Source organism: Haliotis asinina, chromosome 6, assembly GCF_037392515.1.
Source record: "Haliotis asinina isolate JCU_RB_2024 chromosome 6, JCU_Hal_asi_v2, whole genome shotgun sequence".
Lineage (NCBI taxonomy): Eukaryota > Metazoa > Mollusca > Gastropoda > Lepetellida > Haliotidae > Haliotis > Haliotis asinina.
In genome coordinates, this window is record NC_090285.1 from 25,638,672 (window position 1) to 25,662,605 (window position 23,934).

Below are 23,934 nucleotides of genomic sequence, written 5' to 3' on the forward strand. Positions count from 1 at the left end.
ATTTTTTAAGTGTCGTTAATGTTAGGTCAACTTGTGGCCTAACCAATTGCCAAGGAGGAGAAGAAAGAAGACGGGAAGGAGCTATATTTTCCAGCTCGATGCTCGAGGCTGCAAGAAATGGCTTAATTCTGAGCCCAAGAGGCGGAACAAGGGAAGGCTTTTTGGTATACAAATCCTCGTAGAGAGGATTAAAGACACAATTAAATGCGGGATTAGACTCATTTGAAGCTAATTTTGTAATGTATTGTAAAGATAGTTTTATACGACGTAAGTTGAGAGAAGGCTCATCAGCTTCGACGTATAGACTGTCAATAGGAGAGGTTCTAAAAGAACCAAGACAAAGTCTTAGGCCTTGGTGGTGCACAGGATCAAGTAGTTTTAGGTTGCTTTGACAAGCTCCACCATATACGATGGAGCCGTAATCAAGTTTAGATCGGATCAGTGATCTATATAAGTGGAGAAGGGTAGACTGATCCCCTCCCCATTTTGAATTTGAAACAACCTTTAATAAATCGAGTGCCTTCAGGCATTTGGCTTTAAGGGATTTAATATGCGGCAGAAAGGTCAAATGTGAGTCAAAAATAAGTCCCAAGAATTTAGCCTCCTTGACCACTTTGATTGGGGTACCACTGAGAAATAGTTCTGGGTCCTTATGGTGTTTGTATTTACGACAGAAGTGTATACAATTGGTTTTTGATTTATAAAATTTGAAGCCGTTTTCAAGACACCATTTATCTATTTTGTTTAAACACAGCTGCAGTTGCCGTTCAATAGTATGCATATTTTTACCACGGCAAGAAATATTAAAATCATCCACAAATAAAAATCCATCGATTAAATCGTTTAAAACTTTAGATAAACTGTTGATCTTGGTGCTAAAAAGAGTGACAGACAAAATACTGCCTTGTGGAACACCCTGATCCTGATTGTAATGATCAGACAGGGTAGAACCCACACGGACTTGAAATTGCCTGTTATTTAAAAATTTGGCTATGAATTCAGGCAAACGACCTCGCAAACCGAAATCATGTAAATGTCTTAAAATACCATATTTCCAGGTTGTGTCATATGCTTTCTCAAGATCAAAAAAGATAGACACAGCATGTTGTTTATTAATCAGCGCATTTTTCACAAATGATTCTAAACGCACTAAGTGATCGACAGTACTTCTGTTTTTACGGAAACCACACTGTATATCTGTGATAAGGTTATTAGTTTCCAAGTACCAAACTAGTCTATTGTTTATCATGCGTTCCATGGTCTTGCAAACACAGCTAGTTAGTGAAATAGGTCGATAATTGGACGGATCCGTATGATCACGTCCAGGTTTAGGTATTGGTACTACTATGGCGTCACGCCATGAGGGAGGAAAGTTACCCGATGTCCAAATATCATCAAAAATACTTAGGAGAGTTTCTAGGCAGGATTCTGGTAAATGCTTCAAGAGTTGATAATGTATGTTATCAGCTCCTGTAGCAGTGTCATGAGCTTGATCAAGAGCAGTATGGAGCTCATAAATAGAAAAAGTTTCATTATAATCTTCCCCATTATCTGAGTTGAAATTAAGAGTTTTCTTTTCTTGTTGTTGTTGATACTGCTGGAATTTAGGTATATAATTAGAAGAGGAAGAATGTTTAGCAAGGGTTTCGCCCAGTTTATTTGCGATATCTGATTCATCCGTAAGTAACTGATCTTCATGTCTAAGATGATGGACAGTAGATTTAGCACCTTTACCTTTGATTTTCTGGACCATGTTCCACACCTTGGACATAGGTGTCCGAGAATTTATTTTAGATACATAATTTTGCCAAGATTGGCGTTTGTTCTGTTTAAAAGTACGCCGCGCTTTAGCATTTAAAATTTTAAATTTATTTAAATTATGCACCATAGGATGCCGACGGAAATAATGTTCTGCTTTTTTCCTTGCCTTCCTAGCTTGTTTGCACTCATCATTGAACCATGGTTTTCGAATATGTGGAACTGCAGAGGACTTTGGTATACACTGATCAGCTATGGAGTTCAATTCATCAGAAAAGCATTTAATAGCATCAGGAACGTCAATAAAACGTTCGGGTTTAAGTTTTTCAGCACACAGTGTTTTATATAAAGCCCAGTTAGCCTTTTTAAAATTTCGCCTTGATGATGGAGGAACATCAGATGGAGTTACAGAATTTAGTATAGTAGGAAAATGGTCACTTCCACAGAGGTCATTGTGGACTGACCATTCAAATTCATTTAGTAGTTCTGAATTTGTGAGTGACAAGTCGAGAGCAGAATAGGTCCCTGTCCCAGGGTGTAAATATGTGTTAGAACCGTCATTATATAAGCATAAATCGTTATCGGAACAGAACTCTTCTAATAGTTTACCTTTAGTATTCGTAGTTGTACCGCCCCAGAGTGGGTTATGGCCATTCAAATCTCCCATAATAATACACGGTTTGGGAAGTTGATCGTATAAGGTTTGAAGGTCGGTTTTCTGAAGAGGTGTAGACGGTGAGGCATACAAAGAACATAATGTAAGAGTAACATGTAAAGTGAGTCGGACGGCAACTGCTTGAAGATTAGTAGTGAGTGAAATGGGGCTATGGATAACATTCTGCTTGACTAAGATTGAAGATCCTCCAGTGGCTCTGTCACCCGGAGTTGAGAAACAATGATAAGCATTGAAATGACGTAGCTCAAAAACATCTGTCTGCTTTAAGGAAGTCTCCTGCAGACAGACTGCTGACGGCGTACAATCCTGGACCAATAACTGTAACTCATTATAATTATGCCTTAGTCCTCTGCAATTCCACTGTACAATATTGTGAGAGTAAACTATCTTTTGGGGGGGGTTTATTGGGGATCTACCCCGTATCTTTTTGGTGGGCGACAAGCTGTGTGCCCTAAAATGGACATTTTCGGACACGTCCATGTCCTCAAGTGATCCATATTTGTTGAAAAGTTTAATCTTATTTTCGGACCCTTTTGGGGCTCTGCCGCTTTGTTTTTGGGAAGAATCCGGCTTATGTTTACCTTTGCCTTTAGCAGTTTGTTGCACGTTACACAACAATTGAGACCTTGTGGTAGACTGAGATAACAAATTTTGATCACGATCTGGCTCTGGCTGACTTTGAGACGTGCCAGGAAGTGGCTCAGCAGTTTGTGTAGATATTGCAGGTGCAAAAGTCTGTGGGGAATCAGTGTTCACCCACGTCAAATCTGTTTGACAGCCTGAAGTTGATCTGGTTGCTTTATTCGTCGCCTCAGATGATGTCTTAGTTTTTGAAGCATATGTTTCTGTTAATTCAGATCTCTGAACAAGCTGTTTTGCCTCTGAAAAACTAATATTTTGAGTAAATTTCAGTTTGTTGATCTCCATCTGCTGCTTCCATACTGGACACTCTTTTGAAAAAGAGGAATGGTCTCCTGAACAGTTAGTGCATTTCTTATAACTACTGTCACAATCTTCTGTTGTGTGTGTCTTCTCACCACAGTGAGCACACACAACAGACAATGTGCAAGTATTGACGCCATGCCCATACTTCTGACACTTGAAACATCTCAGTGGATTCGGAATATATGTTTCCACTTTGATATGACATTAACCAGCCTTTATCGATTTAGGAGCAGTCGGAGTAGAGAAAGAAAACAAATAGGTGTTTGTTTGTTGGATCTCATTGTGTTTACGGGTAGTGAAACGTTTCACATACAACACACCTTGTTCCTTCATCTCTGAGGCAATATCAATTTCCAGCATATCAGCAAAAAGGCGGGCTCGGTCTCTCAATATGCCTTTGCTGGTGTTGAGCGTTCGGTGGGCAGAGACTGATACGGGAATGCCAACAAAAGATTTAGTTGACAGGAGGTTATTTGCCTGTTGTCTCTTACTACATTCAATAAGAAGTGAACCTGTACGCAAACGTCTAACATTTTTAACATCTCCTGCTATGCCTTGTACGCCTTTTGAAACAGCAAAAGGGTTCAGCTTCAAGGGAGTCTTGTCAACAGTCTCAAGTACTATAAAACGTGGCCAATAGTCAATAGATGTGGACGGTCTTTGATCATTAATATCAGGATCCGTGTCAAGAGGACGTTTTTCCTTGGTCATAGGGGTTTCGGAAGCCATAGTTAGTGTTTTAAGGTTCATCATCCGAGCTCCCCACCCACCACGGAGTATCACAAGGACAATGCTAAAAACAAGTGGGTCTCCAACTTGCAGCACCAAGGATACTCGGATGATATACTCCAGCAGAAAAGTTATAAATAGCTAATCCACCAGATTGGCCCATGAGCCACCGCCTTCTGGCATAAGACTCTAGGCAAAGAGCAAAACATCACATTGCAAATCATTGACATCTGATATGTATAAATGTACCGAGTCCAAATGTAAAACATTTTCAAATTAAACGTACATGTTTAACGTACATGGGTGACGTACAAGTCCATACACAGGGCTTGGCGTGACCAGCCGATTGATAGAATCGGGCCGATTCTACCACCCGTCTAGGTGAAGTAAGGGTCGAAGTGGTGTGTTGAGCAACAGGAACACGGTTCAGGCTCCTACTGCCCTCAACCACCAGACTACCGTCCTCCACCGACACGGGACGCAACCCACGGCAAACAGGTTGCCCAATTCGGTTGCTCCTTGCAACCAGCAATGGGGTGCTATGGACCTAGTTGACCCGGGTCCACACGGGGGTTTGAACGGCTCTTTGCGTTACCCAGCACCCACCACGAGGAGGTGGCCGTTCACGGGTGCCGTATAGGCAAAGAAGTAGTAAAGAATAGGAAGTCTTTTTGGTAGAGTTGTTTTGAATATAACAAACAAAGGAACCCACCACTTGTCTATACTGTACATGTATATATAAATCCCACAGTATTGTACATCACGTGCTTGATAACAGTGTCTACACCAAAACGTGGCTTATATTATAATAAAGAAGCTGCATATCCATAGAACTGTCCCCACTAACACTGTTCAGCACACCAACTGCTAAATACCTCTCGAAGTTCACTGTGATTAGTTATACCAGCGTTTAACTACGTAGTATTTTCAGCTTTGATTGGACGAACAGTTGACTGCATCCATTCATTTGCCTAGGTTAGACCATTGGCTGTGGAATGGTTCTGTTTCTACATTTAGGAACCATGGTGCTTTACTGTCACGCGTGTCTCTTCCTTTCTTGGGTAGGAGCGATTTGGGTTCATATAGGTGAAGATCGCCAGTTAATGCATTTTTCATCTTTGATAATTCAAAGAAAGTAGAGCTGTATTTTTGATAACCATGCAATACAATAAAATGACATAAACATAAATTGTTCCAGTTTGTTGGATTATTGCTAAGAGCGACATAATTCGTTACTCACTCACTTAATGTGGGTTGTTGCAGTGATATTATTTTCGTTTGAAGGTTTGGATGTGATTGAATATACCGTATTATGTTGCGTTATTGCTATCACAATGCCTTATTTGTCATTAGTCCCTTCCTTTCATCTGGCACCTACGACACACTGGTCACACTATGTCATATTTTAACTGATTGGTTGGCCATTAAGTTGGTTAAGACATTCCAGTTCAGTGATGGCATAAAATATGTAATTCCTTCAGTCACTTCACAAAATGAATGTTTCCGGTATTTCACGATATGACTATTGCATGCGTTCAAATAGTATGCCAAAGGAAAGTCTACATCAGTCTTAGATATTCTTTAAACGTCAAGCAAAATAATGGCATTCATGGACAAGAACATTACTGAAAATCATTTAATACTGTTGAGAAACTACGAATGTCGACTGATCATGAGCTCCATATATTATATAGTTCGGAGATCTTGGGATAAACATTTAGGTCGACGACAGCAAAGATACAGAGTGACTTTTTGAGGAGATATATTTGTATTCCTAGGCGTACCTCTAGCAACGCCATTTTAGGAGATTTTGGTAGAAGGTATTTATGTGTGCAGTACGGCAATGCGAATCTGTTGAAAAAGGCTTCCATTTCCTTTTGTTATGTCCTCATTATAAGACATGTAGAGAACTGTTTATAAAACCATGTTATCATAACCTTCGATCGGATGGCGAATTACTTCCGAAACTTATTAGTCTATTTCAGACGATTTAGTCTATGTCAGACTGTTTACTGAAAGCATTTGATGTTATGATCTTACCGACTTTGCGTTATGGGTACGAGACATGGACATATGAAAATGTACAAGTTATGGAGAAGATTCACTTGAAATTTCCTAAATTAACTATTGGTTTCCGCTACTCTACTCCAACTGATATGACATGTGGGGAACTAGGGAGAGTACCCCTTTATATAATAAGGGTAAAAAAGGGTAATCTGTTACTGGTATAGGCTACAGTCTGTTGGAACTGCGCCAAACTATCAGAATTGATTTATGATTATGCACTTATCAGAGGCGCTACGGAAAATGGATGTGATATTTGGATCAAACATGTAAAAGGTATACTTGAAAAATGTTGTCTATCCTATACATTTCATAACCCCGTAAATGTTTCATGGTTAACTTCTCAGGTGGCATCAATCCTGAAAGGTCAAGTTTATCAAAGCTGAGATAGGAAACAGGCTTAGGGTTTTATTACAAATACATGAAAAATAAGTTATAAATCTCCAAACCTCCCTCTCTCCCAATGTCGCAGTATTGGGCGAAGCGGGCACACGTCATATTTTGTTCATATTTATCTACGTCTTATAAAATTTTGGCTGAAAATTGTCAGATTGAGAACACTAAGAACTGAGGATGTATGCATGCAGGACTGGTCTCATCGTGTGCACGAATCTTCAATGTTAATATCCTACTGAACCTGCAAGACTACCTTCCAAATGGAGCCACATTTAAATCACATCAATTCATCTAAATTGCGACGCTGTGTTACAAAATTTCATTGTTCCAATTACGACTTAAAAATTGTATCATAAAGACGGCCCGTTTCGAAGACGAAAAGTGATGCAATGTGTCCGGTTTGTGGCCTTGGCCTTGAAGATGAATACAATACCTTGATAATATGCCCTTATACACACAGGTGAGAGATACTACCATAATTATCCATCCACATAAAAAGTCATTCAACGACTGTCCAGCCAGGGTACTACTATTTCAAATAATCTAGCAAGGTATGTGACTAAAATGTTCCATATCCGCAAACCTTGCGCTTGTATAACAGCCTTACATGTTTAAATTATTGATGTAGTTCTGATGTATGCCCTGAGCTTCCCACCCATGCCATGAACCGTGCTTTTTCACACCTCGTAATTGGTCTCAACTCAGTTGTTCCTGAGTGACCACCGCTTTTAGTTGACTCATTATTTATTTAAATGTGAAACTTTTACTGAACAAAGGAAGACACACATTCCTATTTAATACTTATCTTTCCCTAGTCTTATAAAAACATATTCCTGAAGCAAAACCTTGCACGATCAAGAAAACTTCGCAACATTCGTAAACCTAGTTGAGTAGTGTGAAAAAAATTATAGGATCATGTTGTAAAGTGTGCCAATGTTGTATTTATATTGTAAAACTATGCTTGCATTTTCTTCCATCTTTCCTCCATGTCTATGTAATGTATGTATATCTTGAACCACCAAGAGTGGTTTTATGAGAATAAAAGATTTTGAGTTGAGTTGCGTTGATACCTTTGTCAGTGATGTCATTATGTTAACAACAAAGACGATATAACTGTTGTTTCAAAACAAAACTATCATGTTTTGTACTCGTGCACTGTATACAACTATATCTTGCACACTGTATGATTTGTAAGACGTATGTACAAGAGCTGTTCCAGTCCAAGTATCTCGTAAGAGTGTACTATAATATTTGTTGTGCATCGCATACATTGAATGTTTAGTTACTATGCTGTAGTGAAGATCATATCTATCTGATATGCTCGAAATGTAGTGAAGCATCTGTTGAAGATGAATTTCATTTCCTCCTGTAATGTCCTTATTGCAAGAGAACATTTTTTGTACAAAAATGTCATAACAATCTATCTCATGATAAATTTGTCTCTTTAATGTCAACAACATATTCTGTTCTTGTGAAGAAAATATCATTTTCGCCAAAGAAATCCTTCCTGTTAAGTAGCATGGCATTGTAGGTGTTGTGCACTGTGTGGTGCTTTTTATATCTTAACACTATGGACCATGAGGCTTCGAATGCAAATAAACTTACAACTTGTCACAAACACTTTGCTGTTACTCTTCGTTGATTATAATACTGTTTATGTATTCACTGTGTTCTGTTAGGCTCAGTTTGAATCAGAAGGATAAACAATATGCGCGCGGTGGGCGAGCTGAGTAAATATCTTATAGTGATATGGATTAGGATGGTAAAGTAATATGTTTGCTGTGTCTTCAGCGCAGGAGTACATCATTCCTCCATGATGACTTCGACAGATGCACTACCGTGTTGTATTGAATGGCGCACTGGCTTTAACAGATACACTTCCATGTTGCATTGATTAACACACTGGCTTCCACAGACATTCTTCCATGGTATTTTGTGTAATGCACTAGCTTCAACACATACACACGTACAGTCATGTTGTATTGAGTAACGCACTGACCTCTACAGATACACAACCATGTTGTACTGGGTAAAGCACTGGCTTCAACAGATTCACTACCATGTACTGAGTGACGCACTGACTTCACAGATGCACTACCGTGTTGTATTGAGTGACGCGCTGTCTTCGACAGACACACTCTCATTTTGCATTGATTAACACAATGGCTTCAACAGATATTCTTCCATGCTGTTGTTTGTAATGCACTAGCTTCAACACATACACACGTACAGCCACGTTGTATTGATTGACGCACTGACTTTAAAAGATGCACAACCATGTTGTTTCGAGTAACGTATCGACTTCAACAGATGCACTATCATGTTGTACTGAGTAACGCACTGGCTTCAACAGCTACACAGCCATGTTGTATTGAGTAACGCACTGGCTTCAACAGCTACACAGCCATGTATTGAGTAATGCACTGGCTTCAACAGATACACAACAATGTTGTATATATTTACGCACTGGCTTTAACAAATACACTAGCATGATGTGTTGAGTAACGCACTGGCTTCAACAGATACACAACAATGTATTGAGTAACGCACTGGCTTCAACAGATACACAACAATGTATTGAGTAACGCACTGGCTTCAACACAAACACAACCATGTTGTATTGAGTAACGCACTGGCTTCAACAGATACACAACCATGTATTGAATAACGCACTGGCTTCAACAGATACACAGCCATGTACTGAGTAACGCACTGGTTTCAACAGATACACAACCATGTACTGAGTAACGCACTGGTTTCAACAGATACACAACCATGTGTTGAGTGACGCAGTGGCTTCAACAGATACACTAGCATGATGTATTAAGCAACGCACTGGCTTCAACGGATACACTAGCATGTTGTACAGAGTAACGCACTGGCTCTAACAGTTACACTACCTTTCTGCAACGTTTACAACACTTAGGAGTCTCATTCCATCACCTACATCCAGTCATGGGTAACCAAGATCTAAATGTTAGATGTAAAGACATGAAATTATTCATATATCACAGAATTGGTGCCACACGTCACTGAATTCAATACTTTATCATTCCTTGCCCTGAAAAATAGACAGGAAAACTATTTCAGTGTAAAAAAACATTAGGCCTTTTTAATGATGTTTATTGACATTTTATTTTTGAATTATGACAGAAATAGAGTTAACGGGCGGATTCGCGTGTTTTACAGATTGATGTATTTTAATGATTGGTAGTTGAGATTTGCTCCTTAAGCCCAGTTTACATTCCCTACGGGGCAGTCAGCCCATGGAGTAAACTTTGTCGCCCTAGAGACAAATTTCATCACGTAAACACAAGTTCGAACACCCGTGAGATAAATACTGACCGAGTGGGCATTTTTTTTCATGTAACTGCATTTTTGACAATATTTTCTTGGAGGCAAGTACATCAGCCCCTCACTCCCTGCTAAATTTAGACTATCTCTCGCTTGGAGTTAAACAAACCAACCTTTCATCCCTTGTTATGTTTTGGAATGAGCCTCCTGAAAAAGGAAATCTGAAAATAGATTGTATGCATGACTCCAGCCAGACGTTTCCTTACTGCGTCGCAAAATGCCACCAAAATTCAGGCGTTATTCATGGACAGATGATGAAACAAGGTGTCTCATAAGTATCTAGTTTGAAATGCATGTCCAGATACAATCTGACAGTCCTTCCAAATCGGGCACAGCAGTTTACGGGAAAATTAGCAAACTCATGCATGACAAGGATTTTGAAAAGACCGCCAGTCAGTGTGACAAACACATGAAGGCATTGGAGAAAACCCTACACACAATGCAGTGAGAGTGAGTGAGTTAATATTTAACGCATCTCACCGGCAAAGTTGTACAGAATATGCCACATAAGTCAGTACCAACTTCCGAGATCGATTCTGAAATGACCAATCAAGATTTTGATGTTCCTGATGTCAAACTTGATGCTGACCATGAGAACGACTATGGAGAGCATTTTAGACAACAAAACCAAGATGGTGTCACGGATGAGGTCGTCGCAGAAAAAATCTGGATGAAAGAAGTGGTGTACACACAAAAGCCTTAAATACGCAGAAAGAGGAAAAAATACAGTAACAGTCGTCTTTAGACCTCACCTGAACTTGCCATGGACAAATTTACAAAGTCATATAAATCGATTGAAAAGCAACAGATTGAACTTGAGAAGAAAAGGCTTGATCTTGAAATAGAAAGACTAACGACGAAAGACTTAAACGAAGGTTTGAGCGGTAAAAAATGGAAAATAGAAGAAACATAGAAAGCAGCTGAGAGGGATCATCAGTTACGTATGTTGGTGCTCATCATGAACAGTCGACTTCAAACTTCAAACACCACTTGGTCCAGGTCATGGTCTAAAACCTCTTCCAATACCAGGAACGTCCTTTGCACATGGTTACGATGCATAAAAGGGTACCAGTGCTGTGTCTCCAGATACTAGTACTTTGGAGGGTAATAGTCCAGATCCTTACAGTGGCAAAAGAACGAGACATGGATCAGTGACAATCAGTTGTGATGGGAGTAAATACATACACATTTAAAGCGATATTGGTCATGCCAGCATCATTGTTTATTTGATTGTTTGAATGTTTCTTTATTTGATTGTTTATTTGAATTTGTTTCCCATTAAATGCCCTTACAGTTATATTTAAATGAGGTATATGATACATATATTGTCGGATGAGGTAGAGAATGCTCTATAACTTTTGGTTATTCTGGTTTGTTTTCAGGCAAAGCAAAGCTCGGAATTGTTATTTTGGAGCATTTGCGTGTTAATCTATGAAAAAAAGATGCCCACGATCATCTGCAGCCTTTAGTTCGCGAATGCTTTGACCATTTGTTCTTGAAGCATCATCAGGGAACACGTCTTGGCATATGCAGTCAGAAACCTCATGAATGATCACACACGCTGTCAATTTATGAACTCTGAAAATATTCCCAACGGTCCGATACTCTACAGAAGTGGGCAGCTAATAGCGGATGACAGCTATGCGGTGCTCTGTGACTAGTTAAAGCTTGAGGGACAAAGGATTGCTTCTCTAGTCTATGTTTTCAATATTATGTTCCACCAGTTTATACTCTTTGGTCTTTCCCATATGGATCGTTCTCTGAGGAAAGACGATGGCACACTCACGATTGCAGTTCGAATAGAATCTGTATCGATGTCACTGTCGGGATTGGAACTGACGTCTGTACACTTCCATGTTTCAGTATGAAATGTGGTTCATCAATGGTTGTTATTACTTTTACCATAACATTTCCCAGTATCATTGATCATGTAAACGCATTTACCATTTGCTCTTTGCCATTGGTACATTTACTTCTGGGGGTATCAGTGTACGTAAAACGCTTTAGATTGTTAATGGCTGTATCCCCCGAGGTGGTTAAAGTATTGTAAAAGTATTGTGCTCAAGAGACCCGAAACTTTCAAAGGAAATTTAAACTTACCAGATGTTTATAATGTACTATTTTTGTCATTTTAATTTCAGCTAAACTTAAATCGCCAACTGCTGAAGCTTTGATATAAATCCGACTGTGGTCCATGGCAGTAGCCAAAGTACTTTCGGTCAGCATGGTCCCGAGCATGGTGATCAGCCTTCAGTTGCTTGAGTCCTTTTGTAGAGTATACTATTGTCGATAGTGATGTGAATGAATAAATGAATTTCTTTATTTCATCCAGATTCTACATTCGAAAATTTACAATATCCCTGATGTTACTCAGAGCAAATACATGACATGTACACGAGTACAAATATGATTCCTAGTGACACAAGCTGTGTAAGTAACTTTTCCATATCACATATCTTGCACACTTAACAGCCATTGCTGCACAGAAGAAAAGAGGATGGTCTAATACATTTTTTATGATTTACAGAATAATAATGACGCACTTTCCCATGTGGTCTGGCTAACAATTACAGGTACTGATTGAGCCGAACCCCAAAATAGTGCAAGTATCTCATAGTTATGCAAAAGTTACAAGGTGTGTATACAGTTATTCTTTATCGCCCCCAAAACAGTTTTACATCAGTAGTTCTTTCGGTGAAACATAATGTAACTACTTTAAATATAATATGTCGGCACAAATGTTCCACATTTCAATTTTGGGGGGGCATTGTCCTTGTGCATGTCGACACATACAGCAATTCGTCTGTGTTAAAACACTGTGTTGTAACACTGCGTAAGTGTCATGAATATTCACTGACTTGCATTTCTACATCTCTCCCTTCGTTGTCATTTCATTCTGTAGCTACATAGGATATACTAAGTCCTGCGTAAGAGATCTTAAGTCCTACGTAGAAGAGAGTATGTCCCACGAAGGCGTGACATTAAAACCATTTTTCACCGTGGCCCTGTTACACTTCCTTAGCTTTACACTAATATACCAAGTGACAAGTTTTATGGTATTTGAGATTTGGTACTGATACATGAACAATTGCACTCAGTGCACATACCGGTGTATCATACATTTTAAAGGGGACAGATTCTTATAGCAGTATTCAGGTAAAACAGTTCTCTGCTTGCCTTTTAACAAGGACAAATAAATAAAACGTGATAATCGTCTTCAATGAACTCCAGGGGACATTTGTACACAACAGTTTATTGGGGTTATAACAGCACTTAAGTCTAGCTAACTGAACTTTCAGTTTATGAGGTGACTAGCGAAACATACAGCATACCCTCTACAGGTCTTTTGTCAATTCAAGATTACACTCTTCAACATCCAAAACATATTTAAAACCACTATGATATTTTAGAAAGGATGCCTCTGAGATCTTACCATGCCAGTTTTGAAACTGTATGTCTCTGCACCTTTGTGAAAACAAATTCACGAAACGTTAACACTACAGCAATCTTGAATGAACCATACGTACGAAAATCCATTTTCAAACAATAATATTTGAATACGAGAAACCCAATAAATCTATTCTGTTCATCAAAATGTTTCAGCATATTTCTTAGCCCTGGGATATCTTGATCTATTGATTCGAATAAGTCTGCACCATTATGTAATACAACGACTATAAAAGATGGATAACGTCTGCCTGTATCACCAAGGATTGCATTGCTTGATGTATGGTCCCAAACTCTGTTCGTATAAGAGAATCGGAGAAAATTTAGAATAAAATATTTTAGGTACAGAATGAAATGGTAACGACGGGGGGAGATGTCATTGATCTGTAAACATGAAACAGAGCCTGCTTGGCCTGAAAGACAGAATTCTCAGCACCCTGAACCGGACCAAACCGTACCTGACACATATAAGCATTCGTGATGCAAGTTTGTCCAAATGATAAATGATCTGTCTTTGTCGCCTATCTATTTTATCGGCTGCTGAAACCTTCCTAGGTACATGACTTTTTTGGATCCAGATTCACACTCACTTGACATAATGCACCACCCTGAAAAGTTTTCCGTTACGAGTCAAATCAAGATTGTTTTCACCTCGTTCATCGCTAAGCTATAGATCAGCTCCATGTTTTACGAGTAGTTCCACCACTTTCTTATGGCCATGTTGGCCTGCTACCATCACTGGTGTCCTCTTCTCCATCCCCCTGCTGTTGATGTCCACCGAGTTCAGTGAGAGGAGATATTTCACAATGTCAAAATGTCCAGCGGTACACGCACAGTGAAGGATGTTGTTCCCACGTATATCACTTAACAACAGATTAGCGCCATGTTTCACGAGTAGTTCCACCACTTTCCTATGGCCATGCTGACCCGCTACCATCACTGGTGTCCTCTTCTCCATCCCCCTGCTGTTGATGTCCACCGAGTTCAGTGAGAGGAGATATTTCACAATGTCAAAATGTCCAGCGGTACACGCACAGTGAAGGATGTTGTTCCCACGTATATCACTTAACAACAGATTAGCGCCATGTTTCACGAGTAGTTCCACCATTTTCCTATGGCCATGCTCAGCTGCTGCCATCACTGGTGTCCTCTTCTCCATCCCCCTGCAGTTAATGTCCACCGAGTGTAGTGAGAGGAGATATTTCATAACTTCAATATGTTCTGCGTAACAAGCATAGTGAAGGGTGTCATCTCCATCTATATCACGTAACAGCAGATTAGCTCCATGTTTCACGAGTAGTTCCACCAGTTCCCTGTGACCATTTTCTACTGCTGCCATCACTGGTGTCATCATCAAAAAAAACCCTGCTGTTAATGTCCACTGAGTTTAGTGAGAGGAGATATTTTACTACATCAAGATGGCCTTCGTAACAGGCTATGTGGAGGATGTTGTTCCCATCCATATCACATAGTACCAGATTGGCGCCATGTTCTACGAGTAGTTCCACCACTTCTTTTTGACCATTTTCTGCTGCTGCCATCACAGGTGTCCTATCTTCCATTCCCCTGCTGTTTATACCCACTGAGTTCAGTGACAGTACATATTTCACAACGTCCACATGTCCTTTGTGCGACGCCAGGTGAAGAATGTTTTGATCCTCTTCATCTCTGAGTGAGAGATTAGCTTCATTCCTCAGTAACCATTCCACAATGTCTTTACTTCCCACTTTTGCTGCTACCATCATAGGTATCCTATTTTTCCATCCCCCCCTTTTTAGATCCACCAAGTTTAGTGAGAGGACGCAATTCACTGCATAAAACTGTCCGCTGTAACAGGCACCATGTAGGTTGCTAGCAACCTTGAGAGACAGGTCAGTTCCATGTTTTACAAGTAATTCCACTACTTCTTTATGTCCCTGTTCTGCTGCTACCATTACTGGTGTCCTCCTCTTCCATCCCCTCTTGTTAATGTCCACTATCACTGGAGTCTTCTTGCGGGGCCCCAGATTGTTGATGTCAAGCATCTCCTGTGAGAGGATGTACTTCACCACCTCCGCATCTCCTCCCCTACAAGCGCAGTGAAGGATGTTGTCACCTGTTTTATCCACGAGTGACAAGTTAGCTCCCTTGCCTACAAGCAACTCCACCACGTCTTGGTGTCCGTTCTTTGCTGCCAGCATCACAGCTGTTCTACCACACCGTACTCTATCATTTATGTCCAACGTGTTTTTTGAAAGGATATACTTCACCACCTCTTTATCTCCTCCAAGACAGGCTGCATGAAGTATGTTGATGCCAAATCTATCGACGTGTGACACGTTAGCTCCATTACTTACAAGCAGTTTCACCACTTCTCTATGTCCCTCACTGGCTGCCCACATCACCGGGGTTTTACCAGTCCCCTCGTGACAATTAACGTCCGCCTGTCCCTGTGACAGTAGGAATTTCACCCTTGCCAGATCTCCGGTCTTTGAGGCGTTGTGAAGGTCACATAGTGATGGACCTGTAACATAACATTAAACTCTATGTAAATCGTGGACGGCAGTTTGGAAAGGACAAGATCAATATTGAAGGACATCGTATTATATCTGGAAATAATGGCGTAAGTGCTTCATTAGGCTGGCACAGTGTTTATGTGACAATTATGATAAATAAGTGCGAGATTTAACTTCACCGCTGGAGTTTTTTAGTCCAATGTGGCCGCCATAGGAGGCGCCCATCTTAGCGCCCGTCTTGAATCATACCTTAAACTACCAATGTGCCAAATTTGGTGCTTTGGGAAGAATCGGAGCCAAATGCCCTGAAAATACATCTACGCTCCCTGACTAGGAGCATTTCCTTGACTTGTTATTTCATTGTCAGGGTTCAAGGTGGATTTAACGTGGCAAATGACTGCTTCCTATGTGTAAGTGTTCCTGGACTGGAACAATCATCATTTCTTGCCGTGAGGGTTTACAGATAGTAAAACAAACGCTAATCCAACGAATACGCATTCACTGGCCATGGCCTAAGAGTTGACGAAACGCTGGCCCTGAGTGCCGTTCACCCTACGGTCAAGAATACGTGTGGACCAAGGTGTGGCTGTTGCTTGTAATGCTGTATGATCCGCATTATCCTACTTCATCCTGATGGCAGCAGTTGAAGATCACGGAAGACGTTGGAGAAGAATTTAAGTTTCCATCAAATTGTACTTGTTATTAGTCTGTAGAAATACCCCTTGGCAAACACCTGTGGTCTGAAGAAATTTATACGTGAGATTATCAGCTATTGCAGATGATTTGAGAGCTTGGTTCCTGTGATTAGTTCCTGGTGTAACTCTGGCAGTAAAAGGGGACACAGTGTTGATGATTCCGAGGATGATGATGGTCAACGTGATGTGTCTTTGTACAGTTCATGGTTTACTCCTCTGATTCATACACTTACCTTCTACACAGACCTTTCCACAGCCGTCATCCAAACATTGCGAACTCTGATGGCAAACCTTAGATCCACAGGATTCAGTGAGGACCTTTAGAGATCAATACTATCAATATAATGTCAACGCGGCCTCATGTTTACAGACAAGTGGGTATACTATGTCAGTGTAAAAAGACATCGCTCAATATATGTCGATAAACAATTTTTAACAAGAGGGCATAGGATAAACCTTATCTCAAAATATGCCAATAAGAGACTTTGTACGACAGCCATAGGTTGGAATTTGGCTCAATATATATCGATATAGATCGACAGGCACAGAATGGGCCTTATCTCAAAATATGCCAGTATGGGACTTTTACGTCAGATATTGGGTGGACCGTATCTAAACGTAGGCCGATATAGGACCATAATGACAGGCTCATAATATGTCGATACAGAACTTTTGATAAACGGCATAGGATGGATCTTATCTCAAAATAGAGAGTGAGTGAGTGAGTTGAGTTACAAGTGTATCCTCACATCGGCAATATTTCAGCCATATCGTGACGAGAACAGTTGATTTTATATTTGATAATCAATGGTAAATTGTAAAAACCTGTCAACGGATAGTGAAAGAACCAGACTATCAAAGAAACGCATTTAAAACTAGAAATGAAATCTAAAACAATTTCAGTACAGAGAACAATACAGTATAGAAACAGTGAGTGAGTCAGTTAAAAGTTATCGTCACATCAGCAATATTTCAGCCATTCAGTGACGAGAGCAATTATTGTTATACATAATAGTGAACAGTAAATAGTAAATGGTATACATTGTGTCAGCGAAGGACAGTAAAACAACTAGATTATCACAGATAGATACTTAAAACTAGTAATTACATCTAAAACAGTTTTAGTATAGAGGACGATACAACATAAAAATAGGTTCTAGATCGCCAACAACTGAAGGTAGATCACCATACCAGGGACCATGGGGACTTACAGTACCTTTGCTACATGCATGGACCCTAGCTGGATTAACACCACCCCTTCATCCCTAAGGCAATTGTACGAAAATTTAGGCACAAAATTGAAGGAACGATTAAGAATAATAGGTTGTTTAAACTCGGGATGACAATAATTTTACTATACTTCAAACGTCTTTGAGGGCACAGTCACTAACAATTTAAGTTACTAATCTAAATTACCTGTCACTAAAAGTGTCTATTTACAAAACCTATTAATCAGAATTTAAAAAACCCAATCCAAACCAAACCAAAACAAAACACCAAAGCAACAACTAAATGGGAATTATCAGTAGTGGAAAGATCCTAAACGGTTTTTTACATTAAAGGATATATCCCGTGTGATGGAGAATTCAACACGTTCAACAATATAAAAACAGGCTCTAGATTGCCAACAACTGAAGGTAGATCATCATACTAGAGGCTTAAAATATGTCAGCATGAGACTTTTAACGACAGGCATCGAATGGGTCTTATCTCAAAACAGGTCGATATAGGATAGACTGACAGGATGAAACTTAGCTTGATATATGTCGACATAGAACTTTTAACACCAGTAAAGGACTTTAAACTACAGTCATAAGATAAACCTTATCTCAAAATATGCCAGTATGGGAGTTTTAACGATAGGCACAGGAAGGACCACATCTCAAAATATGTTAATATATAACTTTTAACGGCAGGCATCGAATGAGCCTAAACTCAGTATATATGCCAAAACATAACTTTTATCGATATGCATATGGTAGGCTTTAGCTCAAAATAGGTCAGCATAGGACTTTAAGAACAGGCATCAGATGGACCTTAGTTCAACATATGTCAACATATGTCAACTTTTACCGACAGACAGCTCAAAATATGCCATTTTAACCATTAACAGGCATAGGGTGAACCATATCTCAAAAGACGTAAGTATGGGACTTTTAATGACAAGCATAGGATGGCAGTAGCTCAAAATATGTTTCTAAAACCGACTGACCTAACCTTCCTCTTCTCTGTCAGTGGAAGCTTACGTACCTTTGAGCTGCATGTGGAAAGCACCACCATGAAACAAACAGTTGATGTTACAGCAAACTGAAGGCCGTCACTTGAAAACAGCTGCGACATCACAAAGTCTTGAAAGTGGACTACGCTGCCATACACTGATCGTCGGACTACTGGAGGCAACTGCACAACCGGTAGGAGGAGTGCATCTTGATACGAAGCAGTTTTGTCGGGACACCACGTGACATTTTCCATGTAACTATGGTGAGTCGGCAAAAATCAATTAAGTGAGATCAGCAGCTAACTAAACCGCTTAAATGTCTAAACAATGATTAAATAGGATGTTTTACGTCATGCTTTCAAGATCGAACTCGACATGTTCAACAACATACCTGTTTTAAATCATTTTAGGTCACATGCCCCATAAGTATTCAAACAGACCACCCACATACCCATCACCATCGAAATACAAATCAAATACCCAAATGATCAGCCATATACACATCACCAACCCAACCGACTAAGCACACGGCCATAAACATCCCAACCATAAACAAGACCAGCCACCTACTCATCCGTATCAGAACAAATCAGCCACATGCCTCATCATTATCCCAACAGACGAGCTATATGCCCTGTCACCATCTCAACAGACCAGCCATATTCCCCTTCAACAGAGCAGCCACATATCCATCAGGATCCACAGGCTAGCCACACACTCCGTCACAATTCCTACAGACCAGCCACATGCCCCATCACTATCCCAGCAGAGCAGCCACATGCCCCATCACCATCCCAACAGACCAGCCACATGCCCCATCACCATCCCAACAGACCAGCCACATGCCCCATCACTATCCCAACAGACCAGCCACATGCCCCATCACTATCCCAACAGAGCAGCCACATGCCCCATCACTATCCCAACAGACCAGCCACATGCCCCATCACTATCCCAACAGAGCAGCCACATGCCCCATCACCATCCAAACAGACCAGCCACATGCCCCATCACTATCCCAACAGACCAGCCACATGCCCCATCACTATCCCAACAGACCAGCCACATGCCCCATCACTACCCCAACAGACCAGCCACATGCCCCATCACTATCCCAACAGACCAGCCACATGCTCCATCACTATCCAAACAGACCAGCCACATGCCCAATCACTATCCCAACAGACCAGCCACATGCCCCATCACTATCCCAACAGACCAGCCACATGCCCCATCACTATCCCAACAGACCAGCCACATGCCCCATCACTATCCCAACAGACCAGCCACATGCCCCATCACTATCCCAACAGACCAGCCACATGCCCCATCACCATCCCAACAGAGCAGCCACATGCCCCATCACCATTCCAACAGAGCAGCCACATGCCCCATCACCATCCCAACAGACCAGCCACATGCCCCATCACCATCCCAACAGACCAGCCACATGCCCCATCACGATCCCAACAGACCAGCCACATGCCCCATCACTATCCCAACAGAGCAGCCACATGCCCCATCACCATCCCAACAGACCAGCCACATGCCCCATCACCATCCCAACAGACCAGCCACATGCCCCATCACCATCCCAACAGACCAGCCACATGCCCCATCACTATCCCAAAAGACCAGCCACATGCCCCATCACTATCCCAACAGACCAGCCACATGCCCCATCACTATCCCAACAGACCAGCCACATACCCATCAGGATCCACAGGCTAGCCACACACTCCGTCACAATTCCTACAGACCAGCCACATGCCCCATCACTATCCCAACAGACCAGCCACATGCCCCATCACTATCCCAACAGACCAGCCACATGCCCCATCACTATCCCAACAGACCAGCCACATCCCCATCACTATCCCAACAGACCAGCCACATGCCCCATCACTATCCCAACAGACCAGCCACATGCCCCATCACCATCCCAACAGAGCAGCCACATGCCCCATCACCATTCCAACAGAGCAGCCACATGCCCCATCACCATCCCAACAGACCAGCCACATGCCCCATCACCATCCCAACAGACCAGCCACATGCCCAGTCACGATCCCAACAGACCAGCCACATGCCCCATCACTATCCCAACAGAGCAGCCACATGCCCCATCACCATCCCAACAGACCAGCCACATGCCCCATCACCATCCCAACAGACCAGCCACATGCCCCATCACCATCCCAACAGACCAGCCACATGCCCCATCACTATCCCAACAGACCAGCCACATGCCCCATCACTATCCCAACAGACCAGCCACATGCCCCATCACTATCCCAACAGACCAGCCACATACCCATCAGGATCCACAGGCTAGCCACACACTCCGTCACAATTCCTACAGACCAGCCACATGCCCCATCACTATCCCAACAGACCAGCCACATGCCCCATCACTATCCCAACAGACCAGCCACATGCCCCATCACTATCCCAACAGACCAGCCACATCCCCATCACTATCCCAACAGAGCAGCCACATGCCCCATCACTATCCCAACAGACCAGCCACATGCCCCATCACCATCCCAACAGACCAGCCACATGCCCCATCACCATCCCAACAGACCAGCCACATGCCCCATCACCATCCCAACAGAGCAGCCACATGCCCCATCACCATCCCAACAGAGCAGCCACATGCCCCATCACTATCCCAACAGACCAGCCACATGCCCCATCACTATCCCAACAGACCAGCCACATGCCCCATCACTATCCCAACAGACCAGCCACATGCCCCATCACTATCCCAACAGACCAGCCACATGCCCCATCACTATCCCAACAGACCAGCCACATGCCCCATCACTATCCCAACAGACCAGCCACATGCCCCATCACTATCCCAACAGACCAGCCACATGCCCCATCACTGTCCCAACAGACCAGCCACATGCCCCATCACTATCCCAACAGACCAGCCACATGCCCCATCACTATCCCAACAGAGCAGCCACATACCCATCAGTATGACACATGCCCTGTCACTAAACCATGATACAAACTACATGCAACATCACCGTGCAAAAGGACCAGCGGACTATTTAACACATCACAGTGATAATATACTCTCAGTAAAGAACTCTGATAAAGTTATATACAAAATGTCATTAAGTACGTAATGGTCTGGCATGGCAGGTTGTCTTTGCTCTTCTACAAAGGAGAACTTTCTACGATTCTTCATTGCTAAAAGCACAACGTACCACTAGCTACTAATAACAAAGGACCATAAACCAGCCGTGAACAGATCTAGCAGCCTTATTAGGGGTGGAATGTACAACAGTATTGTTGAAATATACGACTCAAATCCCAGCATTAAATAGAACACGATCCAAAATATCAACCATATTCCACTATTAGACCAATATTGGAATACCGATGTCTACTTAGAGTATTTCTATACGCTGTAACCTTTCCGTTTGTCAAATAACCTTAATTTTTAATTCCATGTCAGTCTACTTTTCAGTAACATTCACCTGTAGAGGTCCACGGCTGAAGTCAATATCAGAATACATTTTCACTATCAACATTATCTACTTGAGATAACAATCTAATCCAACATTTAGTATTTTGATAGTACTAATGAAGTTATGATAAATAATGCATCACGTACAAGAATACGTGGTGTATTTCATTTAAGATTAACTGTGTATTCACAAAATATAACATAAAATATCTCACGCTAGGTGAACAAGAACATTCAGGTCTTACAGATGATTTAAGGATTGTTCATACCTCCATATCTGTTCAGCTACGTCTGCTGTTTAACAAACCATAACCATTAGCCTGAAAAAGTTTACCTGTATGTTATGAACAAGTTCTAATTCGTCACTATTCACGGACAATTTTGAAGGTTTATTTTATACAATACGAACTAGCGTGCCAAAGAAATAGAAACAGTTACTGTAATGCAAAGGAAGTGTAATACAGAGACTGCGAATATGGTAGCAAAGGCACTGTTGATGATATTCGCGCCAATGCAACAGTTGCGAAACCTCCAAAAGAGACATAGACCAGACACCAAGAGTGACAGGTCTCCACACAACTAGACTTCTTGGAACGTTTTACGAAATCCGAGATCACTGAGGCAAACGAACACCCAATTTGATGTAAAGTGTAACTACCGAAGCATTCTTCATGATATTCTAGGTTAGTTTGGACTGGATAGCCCCCATGCAGTTGTAGTACCTTCTAGTACATTATTGAACTCTTCTGTCTGAAATAGGACAGAACTGCCTTCCTATTGACAAAGAAAACAACGTAACACCCTATGAACAAAACTGCCCCAAGTGACAATGTCATGTTATGTTGATTCTCAAACGCTCTATGGATGTGCTTGAATTTTTATGACTTTTGAAACGGATCGTGTTACGTTCTGGGAAGAAACACAACAACATTTGTTTATTAACGTTGTACACTAAGTGCTATCCTATATGACTTCAATCATTGCATTCACGTGGCATTTGTTGGTAACCGTGGCGAGCTTAGGTAGATAGCCATCAGCACACTCTGCTTTCAAATTTGTCCAAAATGAAAGCAAATGTCTTCCAAGGTTATCAGAATACAGTATGTGAAATGTTTGACTTCATCACTGATACTATCTACCTAACTTTTGGGGTGAAAACAATCCCCATGAGCAGCCATTGTCCTCTCATTTTGGGTCTGCTTCTTTGTGCCTTTTGAGTTGAACTTCTGTTCGGCCTGGGTCAAAACAAGGTAAGTTGACCAAAATGTTTAACTGAATTTCAGGTATTATAATGATCAGACAGCAAACTGAATCTCACGGATTTATTCCCCTGAATTAGACAAATAGAAATAGTCTTGTCTGATACATATTTACTGCCAAACAAGGATAATTTGATCACCGACCTGGCAGCTGACCCTTATCACTTATTCATGGCACTTATAACCGCAGGCTATTACTGAGAGCAAATCTGATCAGATATAGGTCAACTCATTTAAAACTGAAGCTGCATATACTATAGAAATTAGCACTAATGTATCCTCATCTTAGATATTGCATCCAGTACTCTCTTAAGATAACTTCCAGATCAATTACATCTACAGAATGTTCAACATGTGGCTGACACGTTTTTGATTATGACAGACATGTACGGTACTTTTACACATTGATCA

At 41.3% G+C, this 23,934-nt stretch overlaps 4 protein-coding genes across 4 annotated transcripts; 2 read left to right on the plus strand and 2 right to left on the minus strand.

The window, feature by feature from the left end:
- Positions 1–14,036: 14,036 nt before the first annotated feature.
- Positions 14,037–14,528, minus strand: LOC137287771 (protein fem-1 homolog C-like). The gene has a single exon (XM_067820158.1). The coding sequence runs from the start codon at positions 14,526–14,528 to the stop codon at positions 14,037–14,039; it is 492 nt and encodes a 163-aa protein (XP_067676259.1).
- Positions 14,529–14,646: 118 nt separating this feature from the next.
- On the minus strand, positions 14,647–15,750 carry LOC137287772 (ankyrin repeat domain-containing protein 50-like). Its single transcript, XM_067820159.1, has one exon. The coding sequence runs from the start codon at positions 15,748–15,750 to the stop codon at positions 14,647–14,649; it is 1,104 nt and encodes a 367-aa protein (XP_067676260.1).
- Positions 15,751–19,555: 3,805 nt separating this feature from the next.
- Positions 19,556–21,112, plus strand: LOC137287773 (zonadhesin-like). The gene has a single exon (XM_067820160.1). It carries the CDS (start codon positions 19,556–19,558, stop codon positions 21,110–21,112), a length of 1,557 nt encoding a protein of 518 aa, XP_067676261.1.
- Positions 21,113–21,148: 36 nt separating this feature from the next.
- LOC137287774 (uncharacterized) lies at positions 21,149–21,796 on the plus strand. Its single transcript, XM_067820161.1, has one exon. The coding sequence runs from the start codon at positions 21,149–21,151 to the stop codon at positions 21,794–21,796; it is 648 nt and encodes a 215-aa protein (XP_067676262.1).
- The last annotated feature ends 2,138 nt before the right edge of the window (positions 21,797–23,934 follow it).

Excerpts from the sequence above, each read along its gene's own strand:
- LOC137287774 (XM_067820161.1), top strand. The coding sequence starts at position 21,149 with ATGCCCCATCACTATCCCAACAGACCAGCCACATGCCCCATCACTATC.
- LOC137287771 (XM_067820158.1), bottom strand. The coding sequence starts at position 14,528 with ATGGAGAAGAGGACACCAGTGATGGCAGCAGCTGAGCATGGCCATAGG.
- LOC137287773 (XM_067820160.1), top strand. The coding sequence starts at position 19,556 with ATGCCCCATCACCATCCCAACAGACCAGCCACATGCCCCATCACCATC.
- LOC137287772 (XM_067820159.1), bottom strand. The coding sequence starts at position 15,750 with ATGTGGGCAGCCAGTGAGGGACATAGAGAAGTGGTGAAACTGCTTGTA.